This window comes from Hesperophylax consimilis, chromosome 22 (genome assembly GCF_061612785.1).
Source record: "Hesperophylax consimilis isolate HC1 chromosome 22, BYU_Hcon_1.0, whole genome shotgun sequence".
Lineage (NCBI taxonomy): Eukaryota > Metazoa > Arthropoda > Insecta > Trichoptera > Limnephilidae > Hesperophylax > Hesperophylax consimilis.
In genome coordinates, this window is record NC_142857.1 from 17,630,552 (window position 1) to 17,647,616 (window position 17,065).

Consider the following 17,065-nt stretch of genomic DNA (forward strand, 5'->3'; position numbering starts at 1 on the left):
ATGCTAGCCTTAGATATCATTGTGATAAAGTTTTTCGGTAGTTGGCTTTAAAATTTATGGAAATTACTAGCTGCACCTCGCCACGCGTTGCTGTGGCTCATTCTATTTGTGCAAATAGAGAAACAATAACGCGTTTGCTTTTATGCCCAACAGATGGCGCAGTTTAAAAAAATATATATGTTTTTATGTAATATGTTGATTTTTTTGTCTTACCGCAATCTATTAAGTTTAGTTAACTTTAGTCCCTGGAATATTTAACCCATACGTTGCTAAGGATACATGTAAATGTGAAAAAACCCGTGCCCCCTAGCCATATATTATTAGGCCAGAGTAGGGAATGCAATCCCGCAAGAAAATGTCAATCCAGGTATTTGCGGGACTGAACAATCTTAGTCCCGCTGGATCCAGGTATTTGCGGGATCCAGCAGAGTGGACTTAGATATCTAATCAATAGTATAATAAAGACCTGATACCTCGATCTACCAACCATGTTTTTAGACTTTTAAATTTATATCTATAATAAAAGAAGTTCTTTGGGACATTTTAAATGATTTATTAATAGGTATACCTTTAGTTCGACATTAAAATGTTATAATAAATTTTAAGTCATAAATTGGCAAAGAATAAGATAATACATAAATTTACATAACATACCAGTCTCGGAACAGACTTTGTCTAGTGAGGTGGGTAAAAGAAATCTATGTACACAAATGAAAATAAAATAAACGCCCGGATTGCCGGCACTGAAACTGAACTGAAACTTAAATTTAAATAATAACGTTCACACGATAAACAATATTCTTGTACAATGAGCATCATAAGTTTAATTAAACATTATTTTGGAAATAGCTTCGTAAAAAAGTTAAAGTATTAATTGTGTCATCTGATAAACGGCTTCTGATATTGGACACAAGGTAGCCAGCGGCTGAAAAAGCTCGTTCAGCTTCCACGCTGGTTGGCATAATCGTCATTAGCGCATTGTAAGTGAATTGAAGGTAATTCTCTGTAATCCCGCCAGTCCAGCGGGATCCCGCAAGATTTTCGACCGAGATTAGTCCCGCTAAATGTCTGCGGGATCCCGGTATACCGGGATTGCATTCCCTAGGCCAGAGTAATTTTTTGTTTGTTTTTACAATATCAAAATCTCTGTAGGGTCACGTGATAAGCGCTCTCTCTCCTCTGTTACCGCTGCTGGAACGAGACCGAGTGCATATCACGTGATCCGCCAGGCTGTACCCAACTACCCAGTTGCGACGTGTGATGGAAAAAAATATTATTTTTAATAGAAAAGATAAAAATGTATAGATATAAAATATTAAAAAAACATACGCGTATTCGAAAGGAACGTTGTGTCAAAATTTCAAAGCAATCTGTGAAGAACTTTCTGAGATTTAAGATTATTAACAAATTCACAAATTAGTAAGAACTTGTATTCAAATTTAAAACATGAAATACTATAGAAAACATTTTTAACGACATCTGATGTCAATCATTAATAATTAAATTATGATTGTTTCAGACAATCTCTAAACATTTTTTTCATACAAATCATCAAATTCGGTGACTTTTTATCAAATTAATTTGGATTTTTTGCGATTAAATAAATTGTAATAACAAAGATATCATGCACTACATAGTAACCTAATGGACAACTCTTTAAGCTTTATTATTAAGTCCAGAGATGTCATTATTTGCATATATATCTAATCAATTATATAAAAAAAAAAAATTATTTAAAAAATATATATATTACCTTATATACATATAGACAATAAACAATAATATTGTTACTTACAATATCTGTCATAATATTAGAAATTTATTTATAAATTAAAAGTTTTTCCAAATCAGACAATATTTTGATAGCCAAGTCTGCAAAATAGTTTTCGAATTCTCATTTGGATGGTGACCTTCCTCTAGTTTAAAGGGTCAAATATGAACGATTTCACCCATCTTGGAATCAATCTGAAGATTTGTATACAGAATCCCCCACAGCTATTATTACAGATATTTCCGCTTGAACGTACACGTATATGGTAAACTTTTAAATGCAAAGAGAAAGCTTTGGGTTCTCTCTTTCTAAAATTGGTTGTAACAGATGCCGGATCTAAATAGAAAAGAAGATAGAAGTTTATAAGAACGTAAGGACTTGCCATTTGGTGGCACATATGGCACAAAGTTCCTCAAAGACCATTGATGCTTCGTTTCGAAAACGCCCCTACCGTAACCCGATGAGTTACGACATAATAGATTATTATTAAGTTCAGCAAGTGCAGTTCAGTATTGCAGATGGTGCATAATTCCTAATTATTTGCAAAAACATTTTATTAAAAATATATATAATCTTAATTATATACTATGATAAGTAGGTACACAATCCGAATGCTCATTGGGATGCTGCAATAAAATTTGGGAGGCGGGTGTGAGTACTGCCGCACAGTGGGCTGAAAATCGCCTTTCATAGACATAGAGACTTGAATTTTCAAGGGTATTTTTTTTGACTAGAAATAGATTCTGCTGATCATTACTATGCTATAAAATTTCGTACAAAGCAATTGCGTGTACAAATGAAGGAGTTATCAATTTTTTAAGAAAAAATTGTATGGCACTGACATTAATAATGAGGCTATCTCTGGAATCATAAGGTTGGCCATTCTATCCTTACACACAGATATAACACTATTTATTTGTAATTTTTTGACATACTTCGTATTATGGCGCAACGTGCGATTTTTTTTTTTTAAAATCCTCGAGTTGAAAAAAAAACTTTTTTATGATGATGATTCATTTTAATGCTTAAATGCTTTACATATGAGTATGCTTTGTCTAGTTTAAAATATTTTATTTACACTGCAAGCCAAAACACTGTGCACAGTGGGCTGAAAATCGCTTTTCATAGACATAGAGACTTGAATTTTCAAGGGTATTTTTTTTTTGGCTAGAAATGGATTCTGCTGACTATGCTATAAAATTTCATATGAAGCAATATGCGTGTACAAATGAAGGAGTCATCATTTTTTTAAGAAAATTTTGTATGGCACTGACATTAAAAATGAGGCTATCTCTGAAATCATAAGGTTGGCCATTCTATCCTTACACACAGATATACTACTATTTATTTGTATTTTTTGACATACTTCGTATTGTGGCGCAACTTGAGATTTTTTTTTTTTTAAATACTCAAAGTTGAAAAAAAAACTTTTTAATGTTGATGATTCATTTTAATGCTTAAATGCTTTACATGCGACAAAGCATACAAGATGCATTTTTTTTCAACTTGAAGATTTAAAAAAAAAAACGCACGTTGTGCCAAAATACGAAGTATGTCAAAAAATTACAAATAAATAGTAGTATATCTGTGTGTAAGGATAGAATGGCCAACTTAATGATTCCAGAGATAGCCTCATTTTTAATGTCAGTGCCATACAATTTTTTCTTAAAAAATTGATAACTCCTTCATTTGTACACGCAATTGCTTCGTACGAAATTTTATAGCATAGTAAGATCAGCAGAATCAATTTCTAGCCAAAAAAATACCCTTGAAAATTCAAGTCTCTATGTCTATGAAAGGCGATTTTCAGCCCACTGTGTGCCGCCCCGGGAACCATTTATTGGATAATTACACCTCGGTCAAAGGTGTCCCCAAGAAGTTCGCTACATTTGGTCAGTTATCAGGGGTTCATGGGGTGAGGTTTATCCAGTTCGGACCCTCTCGGAACATCCCCTTGCACCGCAGTGGGAGGGATGGATTCATACGCCCATCACTCCGGGACTCACTGACCCTCAGATTCCTACCCTTCCCTCGTAGTTTTATCCTTCCCAGAACTTCCGTTCCTTCCTTTCCTAAAAAAACCCTACATACATCATCCCCAAATATGACAAGGCCCTGACGGGAATTATTCTCTTCAAGGCCCTCTGCGTGGAACTCATGTTAAACAAATCCAGTTATTAATTTAATACAATTTTTTTCTACAAATGCAGGGAATCATTTGACAATTCCCTTAATACTTATTAATAGAAGGCTTAATAAAATATTTTCCGTACAGTGATAATGCTTATTTCGTGTAATAAAGGTATATTTTACGTACAATGAACATGTTTATTTCTTGTAACAAAGGTACAGTATCCGTACAATAAACGTGCTTATTTCGTGTAATATAGGTACATTTTCCGTATAATGAACATTTTATTATTTCGTGTAATAAATGTACATTATCCGTACAATGAACATGGTTATTTCGTGGTTAATGGTCTATTTTCCGTACAATGAAAATGCTTATTTCGTGTAATAAAGGTATATTTTACGTACAATGAACATGTTTATTTCTTGTAACAAAGGTACAGTATCCGTACAATGAACATGCTTATTTCGTGTAATATAGGTACATTTTCCGTATAATGAACATTATATTATTTCGTGTAATAAATGTACATTATCCGTACAATGAAAATGGTTATTTCGTGGTTAATGGTCTATTTTCCGTACAATGAACATGCTTATTTCGTGTAATAAAGGTATATTTTACGTACAATGAACATGTTTATTTCTTGTAACAAAGGTACAGTATCCGTACAATGAACATGCTTATTTCGTGTAATATAGGTAAATTTTCCGTATAATGAACATTATATTATTTCGTGTAATAAATGTACATTATCCGTACAATGAACATGGTTATTTCGTGGTTAATGGTCCATTTTCCGTACAATGAACATGCTTATTTCGTTTAATAAAGGTACATTTTCCGTACAATCCACATGCTTATTTCGTGTAATAAAGGTACATTGAACGTAGAATGAAAATGCGTATTTCGTGTAATAAATGTTATAAATGTACATTATCCGTATAATGAACATGCTTATTTCGTGTAATAAAGTTACTTGAATTGAATAGAACTTTCACAGAGCTTGAAAATACACTTTGAATCGGATGAAAAATTGTTCTAGTTCTGTGAAAGAACTGTCCCTAATTAACCGTGCTTTAAGATTCAACGATTTGAGATACAGACTTCTGATTTTTATCAAATTCGATCTTATTTTGCTATCACTATCAATATTTAAAATAATCAAAAAAAAGACTTACGTAATTTCATCTAGTGTACTTTAGTACGTAAAATTTCTTGCATGTGTAATTTAAAGATATTAATCGTGAGGGGTATCTATAAAATTAAAAATAGTAAGTAATAGACAATAGGTACTTGTATGTCGATACTGATACATCGATATACACACAATGATAATCTAATGTTTTTTTTTCAATATCTTTATAATCGTGTCAAGATCTCAAGTCTTTAAATAGAAATCATTTATCAAGTACAATGGAAATTAGTAATCACTTGCGTCGCAAATATGTTCTTAATCGATGTTGGGTTTTTCAAAAATAAGCGTGGCAGTTCAAAATACAAACTAAATTGATAAATATCATATTTAATTTATTTTAATCAAGAGACAAACCGGCGACCATCTTAAAAGGAGGAAACAGGAGTGAATATATTATGTATGTTCACAGTGACAAAATATTATTTTCTAATAACGTGCCTTCCAAATGGTAATGTTATGCTCATTGACTATTAATTCTTCTTACGATATATGATGTATCACTCCGAATGGCAGGTTTTCCACATTCTGAAATTTAAAAAAAACATTTAGATAACTTATCATGTGGTTTACGCATAAAGTTTTATGCTGGAAAAAAAAATTCAAGTACAATACATCAATTTTATTTAGAAGTACTTAAAATAAACTGTTTTTTTTTTGGATTGACAGAGGATTAAAACTTCATCCCGAGAGACTGGAATCAATAACGCAAACATCTAAGCGAAATTTTAATTAGATCGTACCAACATTGAATGTGGCTGCTGTAATTTTTTAATATTTATTGCATATAATGTCATCCAATTTTAAAAAATGCGTGAGTGCCACCAAAAGTTGTTAGAATGCATTGTCATAGACAACGAGTCTATTTGACGAGCTTCAGCTTCACTTACAAGATTCCACTTCATTCATTAATTAATTAAATAAAAACAATATTTTTTGTTTAAAACCACGAATTTTTATTAATTTTAAGACCGACCGGTTTCGCTACACTCGAGCATCGTCAGGGTACAAAATTAAACTAATCAATAATACAAAATGTGTCATTATATATACATACAGAGGGAGATAGAAAGTAAAACCAAAATGAAACAACAATATATTAAAAGAAAACAATTAGTGTATATAAATATTATAATAATAGAGAATAGGCATTAATAATTGTAAGGTGATTAAGGGATACTGGGAATTTTACAGTTTACAGGGAATATTCCCAGTATTGGGCTTTTTGACAAATCTAATTGATTATTCAGAATTAAACTTTTAGTTTTAATGGCTTTCTTAATTTCTAGTGCTTCTAGGTTATTCGATTTGTTACTATGGTCTTTTCTATGGAGAATCTTAGCACAGGTGCTTTTATTGAAGGTATGATCTTTTTCAATAAGATGATTGGCAAACTCTGAAAAGCCATTGCTATTTAGGCATCTAAGATGTTCTTTAATCCTAATGTTGACATTGCGCGTTGTCTTCCCGATATAAAACGCTGGACAATTGTTACAATTTAATTTTAAACAAAACAAAACACAACGTGGTTTTAAACAAAAAATATTGTTTTTATTTCATTAAAATGTTAAACCACAAAGTGATTGCTTTCTACGAAAACATTAATTAATTCATTCAATCAATCGAGAAAACATAATCGAAATTCAAATATATGTAATTAAAACATATTGGGTTTGAAATATAGGATCATACGAATACAGTTCGAACGAAACATATTTGTTCCAATAGGAAACTTATCTATAATTATAGTACCTATCTACCTGATATTTTAAGTTTTTTAAATTTATATATTCAATTTATTAAAAAACAAGTTCTGCTGTATAATCATTACTACGCGTGACAGCTGTTTTGCCTCCTAAATGCACTATAAAACTCACGTCGATGGCCTAGGTAACACAATCGAAAAAAACTCTAGTTCATAAATAAACTATTTTTATTTTTATAAATTGAATTATGTAATACTACAAATTACACTTGATAACAATAAATAAAACTTCGTTAGATTTCCGCCAGTGTAATTTACCCTAAGTACAGTTATAATTCCTTTGATTCTTGAGTCACTTCCAAATCCTATTTTAAACCATTTTATATTTTTACTTATCATTCAATATTTTTACTTATCCGCTTGTGAATAAGCAGCATCTAATACTTAATTACCAGTACTCAATATTAGACGAATCAAAATTAAAATAGATATCAATATCTAGTTTTAACTTGTCAATTTATTTGTTATCATTTTAATTTTGTAATAAATATTACACACTTACATATTCTACATAATCCATTTATCTAAATCTTAAAAGGTGCTTATTCCGGTCACTTAATATTATTTTACATGTATAATGTGTTGGTTTTACGTAGAAATAATATGTTCACGAAACAATCAGTTGTTGTTTATGATTTCGTAAAATTCGTAGAATTCTTTGAGGCAAAATGATAAATTGGCTGCTGACGCACAATATTGTCGAGAGTTAAAATTATGTTTTCGGAACGTGTCAGCTTTTCCTGAAATCCGAGTATACTCTCGTCCTGGCTGTCCAGTGGCACAAAGATGGAGAGTTTCCTATTTTCTTAATTAAATACATCTATTTGAATTTAACATTTGTTTTCGGAATTGAATGAATGCAAATCTTGGAAGTGGAAATTAAACCACTTCCTGACATCCGATCGAGCTGTAACTCGGCAGATAAACTCGTTGTCCATGACAATGCATTCTACCAACTTTTTCAATGTACGCATTTTTCTGATATCGGATGACATTACAGCGGGTATACGAAATAAATGTAGGTCTTACCTAGGGTTGCCAGATGTCCAGTTTTGGACCGGACAGTACGGTTTTTTGAACGGCTGTCCGGTCTACAAAATTCTGGAAAACCGGACAATAGAATGTCCGGTTATTTTCCGGCTCACTTACAAGATAATTTACAGAGCAAAAGCCGTGAGCGATTCTGGCGGGTGGTAGCAAGACTTGCTCAAATCTGTTGAAAATGGGACAATATATGTGCAGTGTTCCCATCTCTAATGCCTTTGTAGAAAGGGTTTTTAGTGCAATGGGTAATGTTTTGACTGACGAAAGAAATCGACTAGGCGTGAATACCATAAAAAGCGAATTATGTGTTATCTTCAATTTAAATGTCAGTTGCACTGGATTTAAAGATACAATTATTTAAAGCAGTGGCATCTAGTGCCAAATATGTTAAAAGGTAATTTTTTGCTATCCAATAGTAAAAAAATATATATGTTTTAAGTGTTTCATTGTGTTTACTCTCAGAAATTTTCAGTAATTTTCTGTTTGTTTTGGCAAAATCAAAGGGGTTTATGATTATCAAAGGACCCTTTGATTTTCGACAAATTGTACCAAAAAAATCATTTTTTATCTGGACTATCTGGCAACCCTAGTCCTACCCGATCGGCGTTTGGCGAGGTTAGTAGAGTTGTTGACCCAAGTTCCTGGGTAGAATGGTTCAGTACTCGGTTAAAACAAATAATATTATTTTAAGTTTTAAAAGATATTTTAAAGTGCATATATGTTTGGGTAAAAACTTTGTTATTTAAGGGTTAATTTTAATGATTAAAATTACGTCATTTCTTTCTTCTACTTTACTCTATACATGCATTCCTTTTATTTGATAGGAGGAGTATTGCAACCATCGGTTTGTTCTGCTGAAATATTGTAATTTCTATTTTGTATTTAATTCATTTCAATAATAAAAAAATAATATTTATTATTTAAAACCATGAGAATTTTTTGGGTTTTTACAAAAAACCAAAACCCAGATAAATAGCAGATAAATAAAAGTAAAAGAAATCAATTTGGCAAATACATTCAATTATCCATATAAAAATAAAAATCTGAATTTATTGCTCAATTTGCGATAAACGTGCCGAAGATATAACAAAATGGTATCAAAGGGCATTGCAAGCATAACTTGTTTAATGTATTTGATAAAATGTAAACGAAAAAACATAATTACATTTTCATTAAAGTTTAAAAAAAAGTACCTGGTAATTCTCAAATTCCATCCCCTATTGCATATTGGATAATGGAAGGCAGAAGGAAACTAGAAGAATTAAATTGAGAAGTACCTGGGGATTCTCAAATTCCATCCCCAATTGCTTATTGGAGAATAAGAGGCAGAATGAAACTAGAAGAGGGAAGTTGAGAAATACCTGGTAATTCTTAAATTCCATCCCCAATTGCCTATTGGAGAATGAGAGGCAGAAGAAAACTAGAAGAGGGAAGTTGAGAAGTACCTGGTAATTCTCCCATTCCATCCCCTATTGCCTATTGGAGAATGAGAGGCAGAAGGAAACTAGAAGAGGGAAGTTGAGAAGTACCTGGTAATTCTCCAATTCCATCCCCTATTGCCTATTGGAGAATGAGAGGCAGATTGAAACTTGAAGATGGAAGTTGAAAAGTACCTGGTTATTCTTAAATTACATCCCCTTTTGCCTATTGAAGATTGGGTCGCAGAAGGAAACTAGAACAGGGAAGTTTAGAAGTACCTGGTAATTCAGATTTACACAGTTAATATTGTTTTTCGGGTATCGACTGAAATCGTGGTACCCTATTTCTAGATTCCGGGCGCTATAAAAATTAAGTGAAAAATAGTTATTATTTACATATGGTCACTAAATCTGACTGATGAACGATTAAAATCCAGGGTTTAATCGACCGAAACGAGATCTTAGTTATTAATCAAACAGGGCTGTTAACCGCGCGGTTACGGAACCGTGCGGTTTGACGCATGCTTACACACTTCGGCGACTACCGCGCGGTTTAATGCTCCGAAAGATTTTTTGGATGGTGTATACACATATATATAATACATGCACATTATACTTATAGAAAGTTGAGAAAAGTCGATGTTTTGTAATCAAGTCGTAAACAAAATATTTTCGAACACTTTCTAGATCCATCAAAATAATGTACTACGGAATTGTATATCTTTAAAATGTTTGCAGAAAGGTCCGTGATATATATTCGAGAATAATTAATAAAATGTGAATTTTTTGAGTATAGGTAATCTGAATCGAAGTGTCACGTACATTTAAAATTACAGTACCAAAAATACAATTGCCGTAATCTTGCAGAAGTATTGACAGACAACAATGCTTGATTAAAACTATGATTAGCTTAAGTAGGTACCTATGTATTCATTAGATTATTTATAAAATTCACACACACATTATTACGATTATGTACTTATGATTCGGAATTACCCCAATAATTCACATTTAATAAATTTTAATCTTACAAATCTTCACACATACACCGTTTTAATCTGTTTTCGCGGTTTTATTTTGAGATTTTTACTTTCTTGAGTACCGTAGGAAAGGTGTTTTGTTATTGTATTGTAATTTTAGCATGTACTTACCGTGATTAATTTTTGAGTTCTTATGCCGTCTTGCCGCCTTCTTCTTTTTTCAACGTTTCGGACAGCACTACAGTGTCCATCATCAAGGCAGATGTGGCAGACATCTCGCTGGCCGTAAAATTCTCAAGTCAATGAACATGTTGATAACCTGCAGCAAAATACAATACATAAAATAACGATGATTTAGGAATTTAAAAAGAAAAATATCGTTTATTTATGAATATAGCGGACACGGTAGGTACAATAAATGCTCACTTATATTATAAAAACATGAAGATGAAGGGCCTTATTAATAATAGTGTTTTAAATTTTACACAACTGATAAGCAATAGTTAATGTACCGAAAATGGTTGTTTACCAATTGTGTAAACTTTTAGACACGTGCATTAGTAAATAGATAAGCATTTGAAGTAGGTACCTACCTATTCGTGTAACGTTATGAAGATATTGAAATCACTCAAATTCAAATTAGTCATGATATATAATTAATGAATTTACCGGACAGTTTGAGATATCACCTCAGGGGCGCTTTACAGTTGATACAGGTATTACAAAAAATATAAATATTACAAAAATAAAGTGAAGTTAAGTTAAGTAAAATGAAGAATAGGAACAGGTGACGTAAGAAACTGGACCTGCTGCTGCAGCGAGAGGGTCTACAACGTCCACCAACAGTGCCAGCACGAGGTTCATCATCCGTCTAGGTATGTGTCTGCTGCTAATAAAGCGCTGACACAATATCCTCACATAGATACCAGATCACGGCAGCACCGCTGTGGCGTTCGACGAAGATAGAAGATGGAGACTCTGCAGCAAGAATCTTGGTGGTATTTGATATAATATGATAAAATGTATATCTAAAAGTATATATAATTTATGTTGATAAAAGAAAGCTTTGTAACTGTAAGCTATAAACCAAGAACTTTGTGCCGAAATGGCAATCATGTAAAAAGCTATTGCAAAAGCTGCTAGATATCTCATTGCGTGAAATAAAGTATACTGTGTATACTACTAACATCCTCGCATGGCATCGTGGATGATGGAAGCGTGCCGACTGTCGCAGAACTACGACCAAACTGCACGGACTATCAGAGCGGTGAATACAAATATAGTTATGCATTTGGTGTGTAGGATCTGCTGTGTTTAGTTACGATTTGCAGAAGTATGGGTGAACAATGTTGGCGATACTTTTGTACTCGCGTTTTCATGCCAATAATGGTTCGAGTCACATCTGGCTTTATTACCCATGGATGTTAGCATTTCTATATAATCTGCACATACTGAACTTCGTGGTGCCAATCTTTTTTTAGGTACTAGAAAGCCTCGTAAGACCCCTCCTAATACAAGGCTTGAATTAAATAAGATTTACGATTCTTGCAAAGATAATGCAACGCGAAAACGATAAGCACAGATAAGAAATTAGTATAAATAAACAAACTATTTGTTTGATTAGGTACAGTCAGCACCATGAAGTTCTTCGTTCTGTTCGCTTTGTTCGTGGCTTCGGCCGTAGCCCTCCCCTTCCAGGTACTTCACTTTCAATATTTCTTCACTATCCAAATATCTTCTCTTCAACATTTCGTTATTTTCAATATTTCTTCAATTTTTGTTTATATTTCTTTACTTTCATTTCTTATTTTCTTTTTATATTCCTACACTTTCAGTATTTTTTTTTTTTTGTAATTATTTTTTATTTTTAATAATATGTTTACATGGTACATAATTCATTCTACATCTTGGATCTTTTTACTACTCTTCCGTTGAAAGCATTTGCTTGTGTATGGAAGGGGAGTGTACATAAATGTTGTTGTTAGTTAGTACTTAAATAATTCATTGTATATAAATGTATGTTTGCTGTAGTATTTTTTCACTTCCAATATTTATAACCCTTTAGTGTTTCTTTACCCTCGATATTTCTTCACTTTAAATTTTTCTTCACCTTTAATATTTCTTCTCTATTAATATTTCTTCACTTTCAATATATCTTTTCTTACAACTTTTTGTAATTTTCAATATTTCTTCCGTTTTTATATTTCTTCAATAATTAACATTTCTTCACTTCAATAATTCGTTCCTTTTTATATTCCTACACTTTCAGTATTTTTTTCTTTCAATATATTCTACAATGTTTCTTTACCCTCGATATTTCTACACTTTCTTCTCGTTCAATACTTTTCTTACCTTCAATATTTCTTCACATTCAATATTAAGAAAAAGTTATTTGGCTTTAATGCTATCTAAGCAAGAATTTACTATTCTGCAGTTGTGATGATAATATTTACACTCAAACTCAGTCCAGTGTCTCAGTCCAGGGAAATTCTTCCTAGCTGAAGAGCCAAAGCATTTTATTTATCAAAAATTTTCTGCACTAAAAAATAAAAAATAAAGTTTATAAACTAATTTAATAACAGTCACATTAGTAAAACATAGCTATATAGTTAGTATAACCCGTCGCAAGAAACTCTTTGCATTATATTACGTTTAGAGTTAAACTAATATTAGCAATACTGCCGTGGCTCATTCGAGTGTCAGTTCTATATTTTTTAACATCACATTCTTTAGTATTCTTCCAACTTTTGGCCAACTAAAGTTTTCCTTTCTTAATTTGTATTTATTTCTCCATAGGATGAGCCCCTGCACGGGATCGCAACCCCCGAACAGATGAGGGATATGCTTGGTAAGTTACTTAATTAAACTATTTTATATTTTAACTCCTGTACTTGGCTTTTAGTCCTGTTTTAACTCCATTTTTTGGCTTATCGTCTGTAAATTGATTTTTACCTTCTGTTTCGGGCTTAGAAAATCTGCTGCATCCACTTTATTATTCAAGCAAACATTTAATTGGCTTGATGGTTAACTTTGACTAGGTGGCATATTTTACCCACTTTGGTATCTAACTTCCTGAAAAAAGTTTTAAAAAAGAATTGTAATTGAGGTAGTGACGTTTCTTTGGACAAATTTTTTAAATCCTTATACCATTTTTTTAATATTTCGTAAAATTTTACATAGTTAATTAGGGAGGAAGGTATTATAGAACATACTTACATATCCTAAGATTTCTAAGGCTAGCTTTAGACTTGTAAGTTTTTTCGTAAATTTACGACTTCTAGCCAATGGGAATATTGGATTTTCAAAATGCAATATGCCCATTCAGTCTAAAGCTAGCCTAAGGATACAAGAAAATTATAAACATTTTTTGTATGTGGGTCTACGGTTCACAGCTTCTAGTAATCCACCTTTTCCAATTAGCCACATCTGGATATAACACCTTTCTTTGCCAAACCATCTGCCAATTTTACATTAACTTGCCACTTTTCATTTTCCGCTTTAACCCCATATGGGAGGCCCCGATGAAAATAATTTCCCTCAGGGCCTATATCGTCTTTAGCGATGCTGCGTGGAGGACATTGACCCTCCTTTTTTCATTAGAGGTAGTTTTGGGAAGGGAAAAATTTATGAGGGGTGGGTAGATATTTAGGGATCGATTTGTTCAATTGAGTGACGGGCCCATGAATCTATCCCTCCCAAGAGAGACCAATTGGAGAGGACAAAGGGTCTCCTTAAACCAGTCTCTCCCGATCCGGTACGCCTAGTGGGCAGGCTCATACTGAACACACCTCAACCGATGAACCCGGACACCCCAGCTAAATCAACAAACGTAGCGAAACACTTGGGGTGACCTATGGCAGAGGTGTTTGTTATCCAATAAATGGTTTCCGGGATGATGGTACCCATACCCGCCTCCCAAATTTTAATTTGCCGCTGTTTCAGTGCTCACTAGTCACCCACCAACTGTTCATAAATCATTGATAGCTGATTTAAATTTTTCTCGTTTAGCTGAGCGTATCATTCAGGGATGGGCAGCAGTGAACGGCCAGTTCCCCCATCAGGCCTTCCTCCTCACCACCAACAGCGCCGGAAGCACCTTCGCTTGCGGAGGTTCCCTCATCAGCACCAGATGGGTCGTGACTGCCGGACATTGCCTTTACCAGTAAGTCTTCTTCACTCACCCGTGCAGGGTAAAATTCACTCACAATATCCTGGAGCTATCGCAGCAACGCACCTTGAACCACTCTCACATTATTTATATGCAAGTTGGGAGCGGCTCAGTGCGTTGAGCGGCTCTAATCAGGACGTAGTTCACTCATACAAGAAAAAAAACTGTTGAAAGGCCATCAAATGCTCCAGGCAATGATACCATCGTGTGATACACTACTAACTTTCACCAGTCAATCTCCATTGCCCATACCCATAAAATAATTTACCCCACTTGTGCAGCACTCGTCCTGATTCTAATCTACTCATTCATCTTTCTATCTCGCAATGTTTTTCTGGAACATCTCTAACGATGGCTTTTTCTTGGTAAGATTTCATGTTCCACGCAGGTATGTTTATTTTCACTGACTGTATTTTTCTTGTTTTCAGGCAAGTCCAAGCTCAAGTTCACTTGGGAAACGTAGTGTACGCTTCTTCTCCCATCAAGATCACCTCCCGCAACGTGTTCGTTCACCCCAACTACAACCCAAGCAACTTGAACAACGACATCGCTCTGATCGACCTCGGCCAGGATGTCCCCACCTCAGGTAGGAAACCTACCATTTAATACAGAAATCGTTAGAAACGCGAAATATTTATAATACGTACCTACCAAAATGATACAAAATAATCAGGAAAGCCACTTTTCACAAGGAATACTGGTGATTATCCCTAAAAGTATCTTGGTTAGCATAAAACATGTAAATAAATATTTTTATAACCCAAGCAAGTGTTCTAAACATTGCACGCACGACATATCATTGAACAATCCGTTAGTAGATTTCCATTTGTACTTATCTCAAGTTCGGTGTGTTAGAAACTAATAGAAACTGTTTTAATAAAATAAAATACTTTTTTGTTTTAAAACCACGATATTAACTGTTTTACTTTTTTGCAGCTAATGTCCGCCCTATCAGGATTGTCAACTCCGTGAGCGACGCTCATGTTGGAAAGGTTGCCATCGTCAGCGGATTCGGACTTACCTCCAACTGTAAGTCTTTTGGAAACTTTTCATTGGTCACGTTTCAAGGGAGGTTTTTCAGTTATTCAGTGGCATCCGGCGTTGTCTACGTACGTTGTCTACGTAACTGTCTAGTGGATAACTTCTACAATGCTCTACCGCTCCAAATTCATACAATGCACAGAAATTATGTCAGCATTTGTTTGACATTATTGTTATTATTTAGTTATCAACGTACTTACACGTAAAGACAGAAATAATCATAAGAAGTAATCAAAAATATAATATTTTTTCACTTGCTTAGTAGTTAGAGAAAAAACTTAGCTTACCGAAAAATCTTAAATTCATCTCTGTATTCGTAGTCTGCGTCAATAGAAGGGGATATTGAAAGGGGTGGTTTGTAGCAAAGAAGGTAGTTCATTGAATAACAGTTGTGTTAATTTTCTTTTAGCCGGCTCGGTCTCTCCCAGCCTGAACTTCGTGAACTTGACCATTATCACAAACACCTTATGCGCCCAGACCTACGGCAGCAATGTTATCATCAGTTCCACCATCTGCGGAAACGGAATCCTCAGCGGAGCCCAGGGATCTTGCAGCGTAAGTCAACTTTCCTCCGCTTCATTCCAAACTTTCTCGTAAAATACAAGACGGCATTAAATTCACTTTGCCATTTGTAAAGAAGGTTGAGAACCTCTCCATCAAAATATAAATTATGGCACTCTTTCTGAATCATCCAAAATTCAAAAGCAAAGTGTTTCGTCACTTAGTAGATGAGTATTCTTTCTAATGCAATTTTATCCCACAGCTGGCAAATCAACAAAGAGTTGGTGTTTATTTAGAGCTTCTGTAATGTCATCTTCAAATACCTTTACACATATTCAATCTTTTTATGAGGTAATGTTTGAAAACTCTCGGTAGCTATTCCAATAAAGTAGTTTTTTTGTGTGGAACAACTTACAAACATTCGATGACATCAATAAATGTGATACTGTGACATATGTGTACCAAAAAATTATACTAAAAATGCTTAAAGCGTGAAGAGTCGAAGGATCTAGAAGGTTCTATAAATCTGATTTGTTTTGTGTCCACCAGGGTGACAGCGGTGGCCCATTGATCCTCCGTGGAGCCAGCGAGGATACCCTCATCGGAGTCGTCAGCTTCGGTAGCAGCGCTGGCTGCACCGCCAACGTGCCATCCGGTTTCGTCAGGCCCAACTTCTTCACCTCCTGGATCACCTCTGTCTCTGGAATTAACTTCACCAGTTAAATAAGAGATACGAAAACAGTAGATTAAGATAAATCGATGCTTGAAACATTTCCAGATCTTCACCCATTGCGCACCTTTTACCCATTGCGCATTGCAGAATGCTCCAATTCTTTTGTACTTAATTTGAGTATTATCTTTCTGAAAGTTGCAAAGTGATTTTTCGTACACCTAATAAAACAGTTACCTAAACTAATTTTATTATTTAATTATCCTTTTAAAACTCAACTATCATCAATCACAACAGTGACAATTCGCGGAGAAGATAATCATAATAATCCATACGAGTATATTATTACATCGATACATAAATGTAACAATTTCAGAAGGA

The 17,065-nt window shown here is 33.8% G+C and overlaps 1 protein-coding gene across 1 annotated transcript; it reads left to right on the plus strand.

The window, feature by feature from the left end:
• Window positions 1-11,942: 11,942 nt before the first annotated feature.
• Window positions 11,943-16,924, plus strand: LOC149413173 (epithelial serine protease-like). The gene is made up of 7 exons (XM_089645619.1): window positions 11,943-12,002; window positions 13,101-13,152; window positions 14,313-14,466; window positions 14,901-15,058; window positions 15,409-15,501; window positions 15,923-16,068; window positions 16,564-16,924. Exons 1-7 carry the CDS (start codon window positions 11,943-11,945, stop codon window positions 16,735-16,737), a joined length of 837 nt encoding a protein of 278 aa, XP_089501745.1. The 3' UTR covers window positions 16,738-16,924.
• Window positions 16,925-17,065: the final 141 nt, after the last annotated feature.